Source organism: Microcaecilia unicolor, chromosome 10, assembly GCF_901765095.1.
Source record: "Microcaecilia unicolor chromosome 10, aMicUni1.1, whole genome shotgun sequence".
In the NCBI taxonomy this organism is placed as follows: Eukaryota; Metazoa; Chordata; class Amphibia; order Gymnophiona; family Siphonopidae; genus Microcaecilia; species Microcaecilia unicolor.
In genome coordinates this window covers 131,109,377-131,124,375 of record NC_044040.1, presented here as the reverse complement: position 1 = coordinate 131,124,375, position 14,999 = coordinate 131,109,377, and the positions used below count along the sequence as shown (strand labels likewise).

Below are 14,999 nucleotides of genomic sequence, written 5' to 3'. Positions count from 1 at the left end.
CCCTGCCCACCTAATGCTGGGTAGCACCTCTGGCTGTGCAAGGATTGCACAGCCCCTATCAAGCCCCTATCTGGCTCTCCTCAATTCTCACAGGCTGTCTGAGGGGGCATAACAAAACGTGCAGCTACTAAGGGCCACCACCTGAACCCTGTCTCCACCAGCTTGTGTTTTGCAGGCAATTTGGCATCCACTGGGACTTGGAGGCACTCTGGCACCATTACCAGCAGATCCAGAGGGAAGATCCGGTACAGGAGGGAGCGCTTCAGAGCCCACCGTAACAACAACATAGCACCCCCATAGCCGCCATTATCTCCAGAAAGCCCAGAGTATCCAGTAACCCTCAATACAATTTGCCCAGATCCCTAATTCACAACAAATTATTGCAGGTGACCCCCCCAAATAAGCCCTGACATATGCAGATGGGGGGGAGGTGGGGGGAACAACAAGGTGGCCAGCATGTCACCTACAACTACCTAACACATTTCACCAGTTAAGGTAGCAAAAAGACACAGGAATCAGAAAGCAGGCACAGTGGAAATCCAGCCCTCATCCCCTGTATACAGAGCCCATAGTTTTAAACAGTACACTATACCTCACACACAACCCACAAGGCAATATTCATGGAGGACAGCATAGTGGCCACACAAGCCACTCACAACACAAGGTGCCACCGACACAGCAGGTCCTTAGGCCCTGCAGCCCACACAGAATATATATGCCACTGTGAAGTCCAAAATGATGTATGCCACCCAGTGAAACATTCAGCTACGCCACAGCTGGGATTATGAAACCTCTATCCAGCCAGGCTGGACAGGACTCTCAGGAAGCCAGGCTGGACAGGACCCTCAGGAAGCCAAAATCCCCAACATCACTCCTGTGCAACAGATGGTACTCTTAAGCCTGTCCAGGGACTCCATCCCCCACTGCTTCCTAGGCATGAGGGCTGTGTTCCAGGCACAAACTGCTGTCTCCTGGCTAGGTGAATGGGCATATTAAAGACACCCAAATTCAAATTGTCTAAGCCGTGGCAATTAACACATCCAAAATATCCTATAAAGACGTCTATGCAGAGCTTTTTTTGTGCCGGTACGCACCGGTATGGGGTACCAGCACCTTTTTTCCCCCCGTCGAGTCCTGCACCCTTCCTCTCACTCCCCTACTTACTACTACGTCTGACTCGGCAGCGCGAATGGTGCAGGCAGTGATTGAGAGAGGCTGGCAGCATCGGAGCTTCCCTCTGCGAGTCCCGCCTACGTTGTTTCAACTTCCTGTTTCCACATAGGCAGGACTCGCAGAGGGAAGCTCTGACATTGCCAGCCTCTCTCAATCGCTGCCTGCACCATTCGCTGTGCTGAGTCAAACACTGACAGGCAGTGGAGAAGGAGGACGGGCTGGGAGAAGGAAGATGGGCTGGGTGAAGAAGAATCGGTGGACATGGGAGAGGGTAGAGCAGGGGACAGAGGAGAATCACTGTACATCGATGGGAGGGGAGGGCAGGGGAGAGAGGAGAATCGCTGGACATCATGGCAGGGGAGGGCAAGGAAAAGAGAATTGTTGGACATCGATGGGATGGGAGGGGAGGGAAAGGAAGAGAGAATTGCTGGATATCGATGGGAGGAGAGGGCAGGGATGAGAGAATTGCTGGACATGGATGGGAGGGGAAGGCAGTGAAGAGAGAATTGCTGGACATTGATGGGAGGGAAGGGCAGGGCAGGGAAGAGAGAATTGCTGGACATTGATGGGAGGGGAGGCCAGGGATGAGAGAATTGCTGGACATGGAGGGGAGAGAGGCGAATCGCTGGATATGGATGGAGGGGAGGGCAGGGAAGAGAGGAGAAGTGCTGGACATGGATGGAGGGGAGGAAAGAAAAAAGATGCACATGGATAGAGATGAGGGAAAGGGAAGAGAGGAGAAAAATTGCACATGGATGGAGAAAATAGGCAAAAGCTGGATCCACATTATACCTCCTCCAGTCAATTCCACGGAGGAGGACCCAGCTTTTACTTATGGATGTAGGGCAAGAAATGAAGAAGAAAGGAGGCAAGTAAAGAAATAAATGGAAAGGAAGCCCTGGAAACGGTGTTAAGGGAACAGACAGAGAGCAGCAGAATCAGAGACTGGGACCAATATGGATAGAAAAACAAAGTCACCAGACAACAAAGGTAGAAAAAATCATTTTATTTTCATTTTAGTGTTTGAAATATGTCCAATTAGAGAATTTACATCTGCTGCCTTATTTTGCACTGGGTATACTGAAGCTGTAACAGCTTACAGAAATTATTTATAATGAAAAAAAATCACGCAATTTTTTTCTCCTACACTAGTATAATATTTTCAATGATGTCTGTTTATATGCGCCATGGCTGGTATAAGGGGTGTGGCTAATGTGGGTGTGGCTATCATAAGGGTGGAGCCATATGTGGTGACCCCACCCACAATGAGTACCATCACCTTTTTTTCTACAAAAAAAGCACTGCTTCTGTGTCAGTATTTTCAAGCGTCTCCATTCCACTCTTACTATGGCAGCCAGCCAGGATACCAGCCTCATTAAGAAGGAGAACTTCAGAGCAGGGAAGGTAGAACTCCTTTTGAAGGAAGTGGTGGCACACCATGACAGTCTCTTTGCCCTTAAAGGCCAGCGACTTTGGGCCTATACCAAGCAAAAAGAGTGGGTGGCAATAGTGCACAAACTGAATGCAATAGAGACATGGAAGACTGGAAGCACAAGTGGCAGAAGCTGAAGCAGGATGTCAAAGCCAAGGCACAGGGAGGCCGACTTCGCCCAGATGACTGCTGTACAGTGGATGGTACTGAGCAAGATTCCACCAAAATCCATCCATGGGTTGGGAAGGCAGGACATATCTGCAGTGCCTGGACACACAAGTAGAATTATGGTGCCTGCTGTTCTCTGTATCTCTTCTACTCCCTATCTAGCTGGCACAATTGATGTGGGGATAGTAGGACCCCTTTCTGTTCCACCAGTTACCTGACAGAGAGAACACTCACAACATGCTGCAGACAGAGCACCAGGTTTGCAAGGGCCTGCTCTGACACTGTAGCATGACATACAGGTTAGTACACGTCTGAGAGCCTTCAGGTCACCAGTTCAGATCCTGTTCTATCTGCCCTTTGATGTGGCCTCTTCCCCCCTCCCCCACCTCCCTGAAAGACAATAGAAGAACAAGTACATCCTTTGAAGTGGCATTGTCTCTCTTTGGCATTTCAGGACTGCACTGACTACAGACATCATAGAGCACTCCTACTGTCCTCTCCTTTACCAACCTGTGTGTGTGGCTGTTCTTCTTTCTAGATTCTGAGGTGCACGATGGCCATCTTCCCCTCCACAGTGGGATGTCTGGACATTGATAGGGTGCTGGCAGAAAGTGACAGTCCTCATCATCTGTGAGATCAGAGTGCACATGCAGGGATGTGCTCTGGGAAAGTGTGACAACCTAACATGGTGGCTCTAGCAGCTGAGACATGTGTTCTTCTTACTTTGCAGGTCCAGAGTTGGACTCTGAGGCAAAGGTGGGTGCCAGAAGCCTGGACCAGGGGCAGGCTGATCTGCAGGAGGGGGAGTAGGCTGTCAGAAGGTTGGGGGAGGTAGAGGATGGTTGGGGGAAGGAGGGGTTTAGGGTGTAGGGGTGAGAGAGGAGGGGGTGCTGGTGGGTTTATTACTTTTGTTTTGGAAATAAAAGTAGCACTCATTGTCACTGAAACTGTATTCATATGAGCCTTTGTCATGCTGGTGTGGTGCCTGGTCTGCTCTGATGGGGTGTGTGGGGGGGGGGGGGGAAGTATTCCTCCTCTTGGTCTGGATCTGCCTGCTGCTGCTGTGTAGGCTCTGGTAGGAGCTGTCTTTTTTGCTGGGCAACATTGTGCAGCATGCCATGAAGATTTTGACAACATACTCTGGGGTATAAAGGAGCTCCCTCCAGAATAGTTGAGGTATCAAAAGTGATTCTTTAGATTGCCAAAGGTCCTTTCTATGATGGCACGGGTGCTCTTATGGAATCTATTGTAGCACTCCTCTGCCTCATTTTGCGGGTGTACAATGGGGGTCATAAGCCAGGTTTGCAGGGGATAGTCTCTGTCACCTGGAGGGGGACAAAGATCACACACATGAATGTGTGTAGCAAGGTCTGGTCACCTTTGGAAAGTAGGGGGAAGGGAGCACCAGGAGAGGGAATCCCAGTACTGCTTACCTAGGAGCCAGCCGCCAGTGATTTCCCCTCAGTCATATCATTGATAGATTCCTGAGTGCTGTAATATGTATGCGTCGTGGCAGGACCCCAGGTACTGAGCACACACATCCACTATCTCCCCCTGGGCATCACACATGACCTGCATGTTCATGGAGTGATAGGATTTCCTGTTCCTATAGGTGTCCTCCTGTGCCTGTGCATTATCAGAAAATGGCTCAAGAGATACCAACTCTGTTACATCTGTGCTCACCTCGCCCTCTGGTGGCCAGAACCGGTGGCTGCTATGGACTATCACCCATTCCAGACTTTAGCCCAGTCCAGTCCGGATCTTCCAGGCTGCCGGATTTTTCTGTCTTGTTTGAACCTGCACAGCTTCCGTAGTTGCCTGGTGATTGCTGCAGTGAGCCTCAGTTGCTGCTGGGCTTATTAGCCATTTGGAATCTCTCTGGCTTGGCCTTTGCATCGTCTAAGGCCCTGGTATATTGGTGCTTGTTGCACTTCAGCCTGAGTTTGTTTCCTTGTTCTAGTTTCTTGCCTGAAGTTCTTGCCGTTTCTAGTTAGTCTTTGTTTAGTTTAGGGTTTGCTTGTTTCTTAGTCTTGCTCCTTGTTTGTAGTTTTTTGTGTAGTGCTTAGGTTTCTGTGTTGTCTGTCTTTAGTGGCTGCTTGCAGCTTTTAGTTCTTTCCCGTTTGTCAGTGTTTGTTTCCTGCTTTTGTGGCTGCTTGCAGCTTCCAGTTTCTGTCCCCTAGCTTGTCCATTCCCTGCCTTGTGTTGTCTCTTCTGTGAGTCCTAGCCCTGTTTCTTGCCTTGCTGCCCCTGTTTATTCCTTTTCCCTCTGACCCTCAGTCCTGGTTCAGCCTACTAGGGGGTTTCCAGTCTTGCCTTGCCCAGTAAGTCCTGCCGGCCACCTGCAGCCAGGAGCTCAACTCCTTGTGAAAAGTGGCCAAGTGCAGGTGAAGTTTGAGGGTACCTGCTCTGCTTAGTCCTGCCTGTTTGCCTCTGCTGCAACTCCAGTCCGGAGTTCCAGTCCTGTTCTGCCTAGTCTCCGGTGTGGGGTGGTTTTGCCTGCCACTGCCGCTCCTCAGCAGTGGCCCAAGGGCTCACAAACCTAGTTTCCAACCTTGAGAACGTGACAGAATGCAAAGGCCATGAGCTCGGCAAGATCACCCGACCTGCTGGGCCTCCAGCCTAGAACTTCTGCTCCCGTTTCCCTTGTGGAGTTCGGTTCTGGCCTTATGGTTGTTTTTAACCTTTTTATGACACTGGAGGAATATCGTAGAGAACATTTGTCTGATCCACGCATGAGGAAGCATGCAGCTTCCTCGGAGAGGAAGTGTGTCCGGCAGCTGGGGCGCAGGTGAACCCAGTTTCTGCTATTGATCCTAGGACCCCGCTCTGGGAATACCGTTGCCTACTGGTCTCCGACCCAGCCCTGCGGGATAATCTGTAAGCTGCTGTTGAGAGAGAGCGTGTTGCGAAGCCCGAGGTCCAGGCGTACCATCAGTCCATCCTGAGGGACGCTCTCAGCCGAATTGCTCCGGAGTCCAAGCTAAGTTCCAGCTCCAGCCAAAACGCTGAGCCCATGCTGAGTTCCAGTTCCAGTCAAGCCCTGAGTCCTGTTCAAGTGGCGCTCCCACTCAAGCCTCGGAGTCCAGTCCACGAGATGCTTCTAACCAAGCCTCCAATCCCAGTTCAAGTGGTGCTCCCACTCAAGCCTCGGAGTCCAGTCCGAGTGACGCTGCTAACCGAGCCTCCGATTCCAGTTCGGGTGGCACTTCGAACTGAGCCTCCAATCCTCAGTCAAGTGGCGCTCCCACTCAAGCCTCGGAGTCCAGTCCGAGTCGCACTTCGAACCGAGCCTCTGATGCCAGTCCAAGTGACGCTTCCAGTCAACCCTCTGAGTCCAGTTCGAGTGGCGCTTCTAACTGAGCCTTCGGTTCCTGTTCAACTGGCACTTCTAGCCAAGCCTTTGCCGAGTTCCAGTGTCAGCCAAGATGGTGCTGAGTCTAGACCGAATCACAGTTCCAGCCAAGCTGCTGAGTCCATGCTGAGCACCAGTTCCAGCCAAGTTGCTGAGTCCATGCTGAGCTCCAGTTCCAGTCAAGATGCTGGGTCCAAGCCGAGTTCCAGTTCCACCCAAGAGGCGAAGTCCAGTCCTGATGCCAGTCCGGGTTCCAGCCTTGAGCCTTGTTCAAGCTCTAGCCAAGCTACCCCTGGTCATGTTTTGAGGCTCCTCCATAGACTTCACCATTGTTACCCGTGGAGACCTGAATTCCCCTTGGAGGTCGGGGGGCCTTGAGAGGGAGATACTGTTTCATCTGTGCTCACCTCGCTCTCTGGTGGCCGGAACCGGTGGCTGCTATGGACTATCACCCGTTCTAGACTTTAGCCCAGTCCAGTCTGGATCTTCCAGGCTGCTGGATTTGTCTGTCTTGTTTGACCCTGCACAGATCCGTAGTGGCCTGGTGATTGCTGCAGTGAGCCTCAGTTGCTGCTGGGCTTATTAGCCATTTGGAATCTCTCTGGTTTGGCCTTTGCATCGTCTAAGGCCCTGATATGTTGGTGCTTGTTGCACTTCAGCCTGAGTTTGTTTCCTTGTTCTAGTTTCTTACCTGAAGTTCTTGCCTGTTTCTAGTTAGTCTTTGTTTAGTTTAGGGTTTGCTTGTTTCTTAGTCTTGCTCCTTGTTTGTAGTTCTTTGTGTAGTGCTTAGGTTTCTGTGTTGTCTGTCTTCAGTGGCTACTTGCAGCTTTTAGTTCTTTCCCCTGTTTGTCAGTGTTTGTTTCCTGCTTTTGTGGCTGCTTGCAGCTTCCAGTTTCTGTCCCCTAGCTTGTCCTTTCCCTGCCTTGTGTTGTGTTGTCTCTTCTGTGAGTCCTAGCCCTGTTTCTTGCCTTGCTGCCCCTGTTTATTCCTTTTCCCTCTGACCCTCAGTCCTGGTTCAGCCTAGGGGGTTTCCAGTCTTGCCTTGCCCAGTAAGTCCTGCAGGCCACCTGCAGCCAGGAGCTCAGCTCCTGGTGAAAAGTGGCCAAGTGCAGGTGAAGTTTGAGGGTACCTGCTCTGCTTAGTCCTGCCTGTTTGCCTCTGCTGCAACTCCAGTCCGGAGTTCCAGTCCTGTTCTGCCTAGTCTCCAGTGTGGGGTGGTTTTGCCTGCCACTGCCGCTCCTCGGCAGTGGCCCAAGGGCTCACAAACCTAGTTTGCAGCCTTGAGAACGTGACAAACTCACACTATATGTGGACACTGTCAATGGTGTCAGACTTCAATAACTGGATCAGTATGGTCTGATCCTCAGTCACACCGTAGTATTAAAATATTTAACAATTCAGACTGTACTACTAAAATGACAGTCTACATTATCCAATGCCCCTGCAATAAGATATACGTAGGGCAAAGTATGACAGCCATAAAAGTCCATTGTAACGAACACAAGTCTAGAATTCTTACCAACAAAATAGAAGCCCCTTTAGTACAGCATTGGGTGGAATACCAGCATCAAATAACAGAATTACAATGGCGGATAACTGACCAAGTAAAAGAGGGATGGGAGGGAGGTGATTTAGAGAAAATACTGAATTTTAGGGAGCAATTCTGGATTTTAACCTTAAATACTGTGGAACCATATGGATGTAATTGCGAAATTAAATGGATGACACTTATTTAAGAAAGTTAGCTAAAATACTTTATCTATTATGTACTCTGTGTGTCGGGAGATCAGCTGTTCAGTCCCGGAGCGCTGACTGGTGCTAGATATTACATGAAGATTGATTGGCTATAAAGCCTCCCTTAAAAATATTAGGCAACCATCTTAGAAGCCGCCAGCTAGAAGCATTATTGGTTAGTAATGATTAGGTTTTGTGTTGGGGCATAATAGCTCTGTCTATAGTTGAGGATCAACTATGTTATTAATCTATTTGTCAGGTTCTCAGGTTCAGAGCCCGCGGGGCTGGGCTCTGGAGCAAACGTGAGCCCTTGGGCTGCTGACGAGGAGCGACAGCAGCAGGCAAAACCCACCAACCAACACTGGGTAAGCACACCGGCAGGGACTGCAGGCACTGCCCAGCGAACCGGAACACATGGACTGGAATCCCCCGGACTGGAGGACACAGGACTGGAACACTGGACTGCAATCCCCCGGACTGGAACACACACCGGACCGGAACACACTGGACTGGAGCACACTGGACTGGTCCACACAGCTTCACCTGCACTTAGCTACTAAGCCCCCCAGGAGTTGAGCTCATGGGTTCGAGTAGCCGGCAGGACTTACTGGACGACACAGGGACCAGGACTAGAACAAGCTGTAACTGAAGTGCACCTAACTCCTAAAGTGACCAAAAGTGTTCCTAAGCCCAGCACCAACAGAAAAGCTCCTAAGCCCTCCACGAACAGCAGTGCTCCTAACAGAAACTAACAGGGGTGCCCCTACGCCCTACACTAACAGAAGTGCAGGGAAACCACAAGGGAAAAGGAAGGGAAGACAAATGCCAGACCTAACACTGGTACTTCCTAAGCACCAAGCTGCAGCAGCTAAACATGGGTTCTCACCCTGGTGCTTCCTAAGCACCCAGCTACAGCATCTAAACACAGGTCATGAGGAAAAGCGGGGCAAGCACAAGGAAATAAGCAGGAAAGCCAAATACCCCAACAACAAAAGGTGCTTCCTAAACACTTACTAACAAGGGTGCTCCCAGCATCAAACTCCAGCACTGCACTAACAGCAGTGCTACACACCGTAGCAAAAGGGAAAGCAGAGGAGCCAAAGGGAAAAACAGGGAAATCAAACACACAAGTCACAAGTGCACACTGACTGCACTAAACTAACCTGGACCTAAAGCAAGTAGCCAGAAGCAAACGTTGCGAAGGCCCTGAAGGAAAGAACCCACTTCCTTATCAAGGCCCTCCCAGATGATGTCACTCTCCCTAGAGCCAGGCAGAACACATTCAAACCCCGAGAGGCCCAACCCACATCAATGCAGCACCGAGAAACTCTTGAAGCCAGTACACCCAGGGAGAGGTAGAGCAACTCAGACCACACCCACAGCTGCAGTGAAATGACAATTAACCCCATGCTGCTGGAAGCTACCAGCACAGAGAGACAGAGCCAGCTCAGAAACGACAGAGAAAGAAACAGAAGCCAGCTAAGAAGCTGACTCCCAGGAAAGAGGTAAGTTTGAGAGGGGTTCAGACCCCAATCATAACAGCACCTCCCCTTCAAGGCTCCCGTGTCCCCACAGGAGCTCCAGGTCTCAAAAGACAATTTAGATCTCCATGGGTAGCTGTGATGAAATCTCCCAATGGGTTTCACAACATAAATCTGGACGGCTAGGCAGGAAGTGAAAGTACATCTGGAACTTGGATACCAGAGTGGCTTTGGCCGCCACGAGGCTCTTTAGGACGGCTGCTAGGCAGGATCAGTGTCTTGGATCCAACAAGTGGAGTTCTATTCAACAGGAACCATCTCCTGAAGGAGTCCACAACTTCCTTGACTTCCTGGCACTCCACTGTAGCAATTAATAAATATAACAGAAACCTTCAAAACAATTTTAAACAAAAATTATCACTCTCATTATTCATATATATATAATTATTTTTTGAAATAATAAAATTTTTTTTTATGTTGTGCTCAGTTTTTGGTGTGTTGCTGTGGACTGATAATCCAAGCTTAGCAGGAACACCACCCTTACATCATAGCACATCCTACCTCCATCCTAATAGGAGGAAATCGGGGATGACCTCCCCTTACTCCCCCAGTGGTCACCAACCCCCTCCCACCCTAAACAAAAACTTAAAAAAAATTTTTGTGCCAGCCTCAAATGCATAGGCACCCGGTATAAGAGGCTTGGGGAGGCTATACAACAGGATGGATCAGCTGTTTCTATAGAAATGCTAAATAGTATTAGTAGTAGTTCTCCTGCCAGTCCTGCTGCTCTGGGGGGGTTTAAATAGCAGCAGCTTCAGTGAAAGCCATCTCTAGCCTTGTGTATAACCAGTTGTAATTTGATTATCTTACTGCTGGGAGAGCAGAGCAGGGGGGTTGGCTGGAGGTATCCTGGGTTGCCTGGGAGATATTTAACTAGGATCATGAATTCCTGCACATGCAGTTCACACCAAAGAGACTTGCACTGACCCCTGAAATTTTAAAAGTGCTAAAAATAAGTTTTAAAAGTATTTGCATTAAATCTAATTGCAGAATTTAGGTACTAGGAAGTGGGATTGGTATGCTATGTACTCAAATTTGCTCAAGCCATATGCAAATTAGTCCGTTTTTTGGAGGTTCTCATTTGCATATTTATGGGTAAAAATTGTTGGAAATGTTTACAGCCTTAATGTTAGGGTATGGCTTTGATCAAAAATGTGAACTTTGATCCAAAAACGAAGGGATTAGCTAGTGTTTTTGACTAAAAATTCCCATTAGAGTGTCTGTATGTTAATCTGCATTCAAATAGAGCTCTCTGATTGGATGAGCAGCTCCTGTTAGAAAATCTGCCCGGGAACAGAGAGGAGAGGAGAGAATCAATGGGTGGGTGGGTGTGGATGGCTGGAGGGGGGGCAGGGGAGAGGAGAGAATCAATGGGTGGGTATGGATGGCTGGAGGGGGGGCAGGGGAGCGAGGACAAGAAATGAAGAAGAAAGGCAGAAAGTAAAGAAATAAATGGAAAAGAAGCCCTGGAAATGGAGTTAGCAGCAGAATCGGATACTGGGCCAGCATGATCAGAAAAACAAAGTCACCAGACAACAAAGGTAGAGAAGATCATTTTATTTTCATTATAGTGTTTGGAATATGTCCACTTTCAGAATCAGGTCCTCAACATTAAATGTTTATATTTATTTACTTATGTATGGCATTTTATCCCACATTAAACATGAATTAGGATGTTTTGTGGCTCTACATGAGAATTGTGATATTATGATCTCTTGTTTCATATTGTTGACAGTCTGCATTTTCCGTATGGGTGGTATATTGGTGTATTAGGTTCTACCCAGTGTAATATTTATGGTACAGTAAGGTTCTGAGTGTGTTTTTGCACAAAGTTGTGCATAGTGTTTTATAGTTGAGCGATTGTGGTTAGTATATGCTTTGAGCAACCACTTTATTCTTTGACATATGATACATATCTAATATCTAAATTTAATAAAAGGTATTGTGCCTTTTATTTTTATTTATTTATTTTTTCTGTGTGTTATCAGACAATTATGGATTTAAGCTCCATCCCTGGCCCCACCCCTAACCCTGCCCCCTTTAGCCTCCCCAAACAGTTGGGCCACCGACCGCCTATGCTCAAATGTCACACTCAGCTATATGACAGCAGTATGCAGGTCCCTGGAGCAGTTTTAGTGGGTGCAGTGCACTTCAGGCAGGCGGACCCAGGCCCATCCCCACTACCTGTTACACTTGTGGTGGTAAATGTGAGTCCTCCAAAACCCACCCGAAACCCACTGTACCCACATGTAGATGCCACCCTTCACCCCTTAGGGCTATGGTAGTGGTGTACAGTTGTGGGGAGTGGGTTTGGGGGGCTCAGCACCCAAGGTAAGGGAGCTATGCACCTGGGAGCAATTTGTAAAGTCCACTGCAGTGCCCCCTAGAGTGCCCGGTTGGTGTCCTGGCATGTGAAGGGGACCAGTGCACTATGAATTCTGGCTCCTCCCATGACCAAAGGGCTTGTATTTGGTCGTTTTTGAGATGGGCATCCTCGGTTTCCATTTTGGCCAAAAAACCGGGGACGACCATCTCTAAGGTCGACCATCTCAACATTTAGGTCGAGCATCTCTAAGGTCGACCTAAATATTGAGATTTGTGCATCCCTGACCGTATTATCAAAACGAAAGATGGACGCCCATCTTGTTTCGATAATACGGGTTTCCCCACCCCTTCATGGGGCCATCCTGCGAGGACGCCCTCATGAAAACTTGGGCGCCCCGTTCGATTATGCCCCTCATTGTGTACCCCACAGTTTGTTCTTTTTGGCTTCTGTAATAGTCACTCAGAACTTTGCTTTCATATGTAGCGGTCTGGTTTTGCATAAAAACAGGTCTCATGCTTCTCTTATGTCTTGCTTTCCTACAGGATGTACAACATATTCAGTTATCCTGATGCCACTATGACTCCCTGCCGGCCTGTGAGCAATGTCATGTTTCTAAAGACTCACAAGACTGGCAGTAGCGTTATACTAAATATCCTGTTCCGGTTTGCAGAGAACAATAACCTCACTGTGGCACTGCCAGCTGGCAAAACTTTCCATTTGGGTCATCCTGGTCCATTCAAAGCACAGCAGGTAGAGGGGTTCAGCACCATGGCCCACAAATACAACATTATGTGTAATCATCTGAGGTTTAATTTCTCAGAGGTAAGACTCAGGACATGGAGGGGTCTAAATGCCAGATGGCAGTCATGGGTGATTTTAATTTTCCACAGATTTTTAACAATTGGGTTTTATCTTCTTTCCTATCCAAAATAATATTTTTCTGTCATTCTTCTTTGTTTCTGTTTTTTCAATCAGCAGGGGAGAAATGCACTGTTTTGCACAGAAAGGTGCTGTATTGTTCTCTCTCAATTTCTTTTCTTTACTGCTTAGGCGACGTGACAAGGCGTATTTTCAAAGCACTTAGACTTACAAAGTTCCATATGTTACTATGGAACTCTGTAAGTCTAAGTGCTTTGAAAATGAACCCCTTTAAAGCCTCTAAGGCTAAAAGTTTAAAAATCTGGGGATGGAGCTTGGGCAGAGCAGAAAATTATCCAGACAGCAGTTATATTGAGCACTGCTACCTGGATTACTATCCAGATAATTTAGGTCAAATAAAACCTGTCCTAAATTATCCATGTAGTTATCTGGATAATGGTGCTGAATATTGCCACTATCTTGATAACAACAGTGGTTGCTGCCATGCCAAGATATTCAACGCCAATATCCAGATATCAGTAGTCACTAAATATTTGGGTAAAGGTTTAAATTACATTACCACTATTTAACAGAAACACCTACCGTGGAGTTTAAATATTGACTTTTCTTTTTGTAACTGATCTGAATCACAAGACTATGCTTTCCCCTTGCCAACTTTCAGTGGGACATAGGCAGCTGGTGATGCACTTGTTTGGTGAGGCTGAACCACAGAGGCTTCTGGAGAGGAGGAGGGGAAGCGGCAGGGTGACCCAAGGCTGTATGGAATTTCTCCCTTCCTTCACTCCCTCTCTAAGTATTCTCATACTCTCACAATCTCCTGCTTTTTCCTTTCTATGACCTAGGCCAACTGCTTAAGTTGGTGGTGCCGACTACTTAAGTTGGTGGTGCACCAGATCATTTGCTGCTTCTATATGATTTGGGAACAAATGAATCACATGCTTTAAATATGATAATTATTTGAATGAGGGGGACAATGCCCTTCTAAGCTCATATCCCCTATGCATTAAAGTGTATTAACTTTGTCTCAGCTATGTAGTTTGAGAAAATGAATGATATTGGGGTGGAAGAGAAACGGCTAGCATGCCAGCCCTACATCATAGGGTCACTGTGGTAACTTCTTTGTCAATCATTCCAACACAAGAAAGGACATTTAGATCCTGATTGCATACCTGCCACCAAGACACAACAAACTTGCAGAGACAGTAGACCCCAATATCCCTTCTCTCCCCAACAAAAAACAATACTGCCCAGAGTTCTTTGATGTCTGCCTGACCCACCCATATTCCTCTGAAGGCAGAAAGATAGATTCTTTTCCTCTTGATGTCTTGCCTATTATTGTCAGATTCATGCCAGCTACATGCTACCTCACTCTTTGTCCATATACAGGCCAGAATATGAAGCAGTACTAAGCAAGTACCAATTTGACAGTGATGGGCAAGACAACAGGATGTCTTACTGCCTGGATGGGTGACAGTTCAGAGAGGCCTGGGCCTGGGGAGGTTTGAGGCAGAAGCATAGTCAGGTGTTGATAAGTACATAAGTAATACCATACTGGGAAAAGACCAAGGGTCCATCGAGCCCAGCATCTTGTCCACGACAGCGGCCAATCCAGGCCAAGGGCACCTGGCAAGCTTCCCAAACGTACAAACATTCTATACATGTTATTCCTGGAATTTTGGATTTTTCCAAGTCCGTTTAGTAGCGGTTTATGGACTTGTCCTTTAGGAAACCGTCCAACCCCTTTTTAAACTCTGCTAAGCTAACCGCCTTCACCACATTTTCCGGCAATGAATTCCAGAGTTTAATTACACGTTGGTGAAGAAAAATTTTCTCCGATTTGTTTTAAATTTACTACACTGTAGTTTAATCGCATGCCCCCTAGTCCTAGTATTTTTGGAAAGCGTGAACAGACGCATTATAACATCCTCACACCTGTTTTCCATACCTTTCCTAATAATACCCAACATTCTATTCGCTTTCCTAGCCGCAGCAGCACACTGAGCAGAAGGTTTCAGTGTGTTATCGACGACGACACCCAGATCCCTTTCTTGGTCCGTAACTCCTAACGTGGAACCTTGCATGATGTAGCTATAATTCGGGTTCTTTTTTCCCACATGCATCACCTTGCACTTGCTCACATTAAATGTCATCTGCCATTTAGCCGCCCAGTCTCCCAGTCTTGTAAGGTCCTCTTGTAATTTTTCACAATCCTGTCGCGAGTTAACGACTTTGAATACTTTTGTGTCATCAGCAAATTTAATTACCTCGCTAGTTACTCCCATCTCTAAATCATTTATAAATATATTAAAAAGCAGCGGTCCTAGCACAGACCCCTGAGGAACCCCACTAACTACCCTTCTCCATTGTGAATACTGCCCATTTAACCCCACTCTC

The 14,999-nt window shown here is 47.7% G+C and overlaps 1 protein-coding gene across 1 annotated transcript in view; it reads left to right on the top strand.

Moving 5' to 3' along the window:
• Positions 1-14,999, top strand: part of GAL3ST2 (galactose-3-O-sulfotransferase 2) — a 155,019-nt gene that overhangs the window by 124,133 nt on the left and 15,887 nt on the right. The window contains exon 3 of the mRNA XM_030217177.1: positions 12,269-12,548. Within this exon, the coding sequence (XP_030073037.1) occupies positions 12,269-12,548 (280 nt within the window). The remainder of the gene's footprint in view (positions 1-12,268; positions 12,549-14,999) is intronic.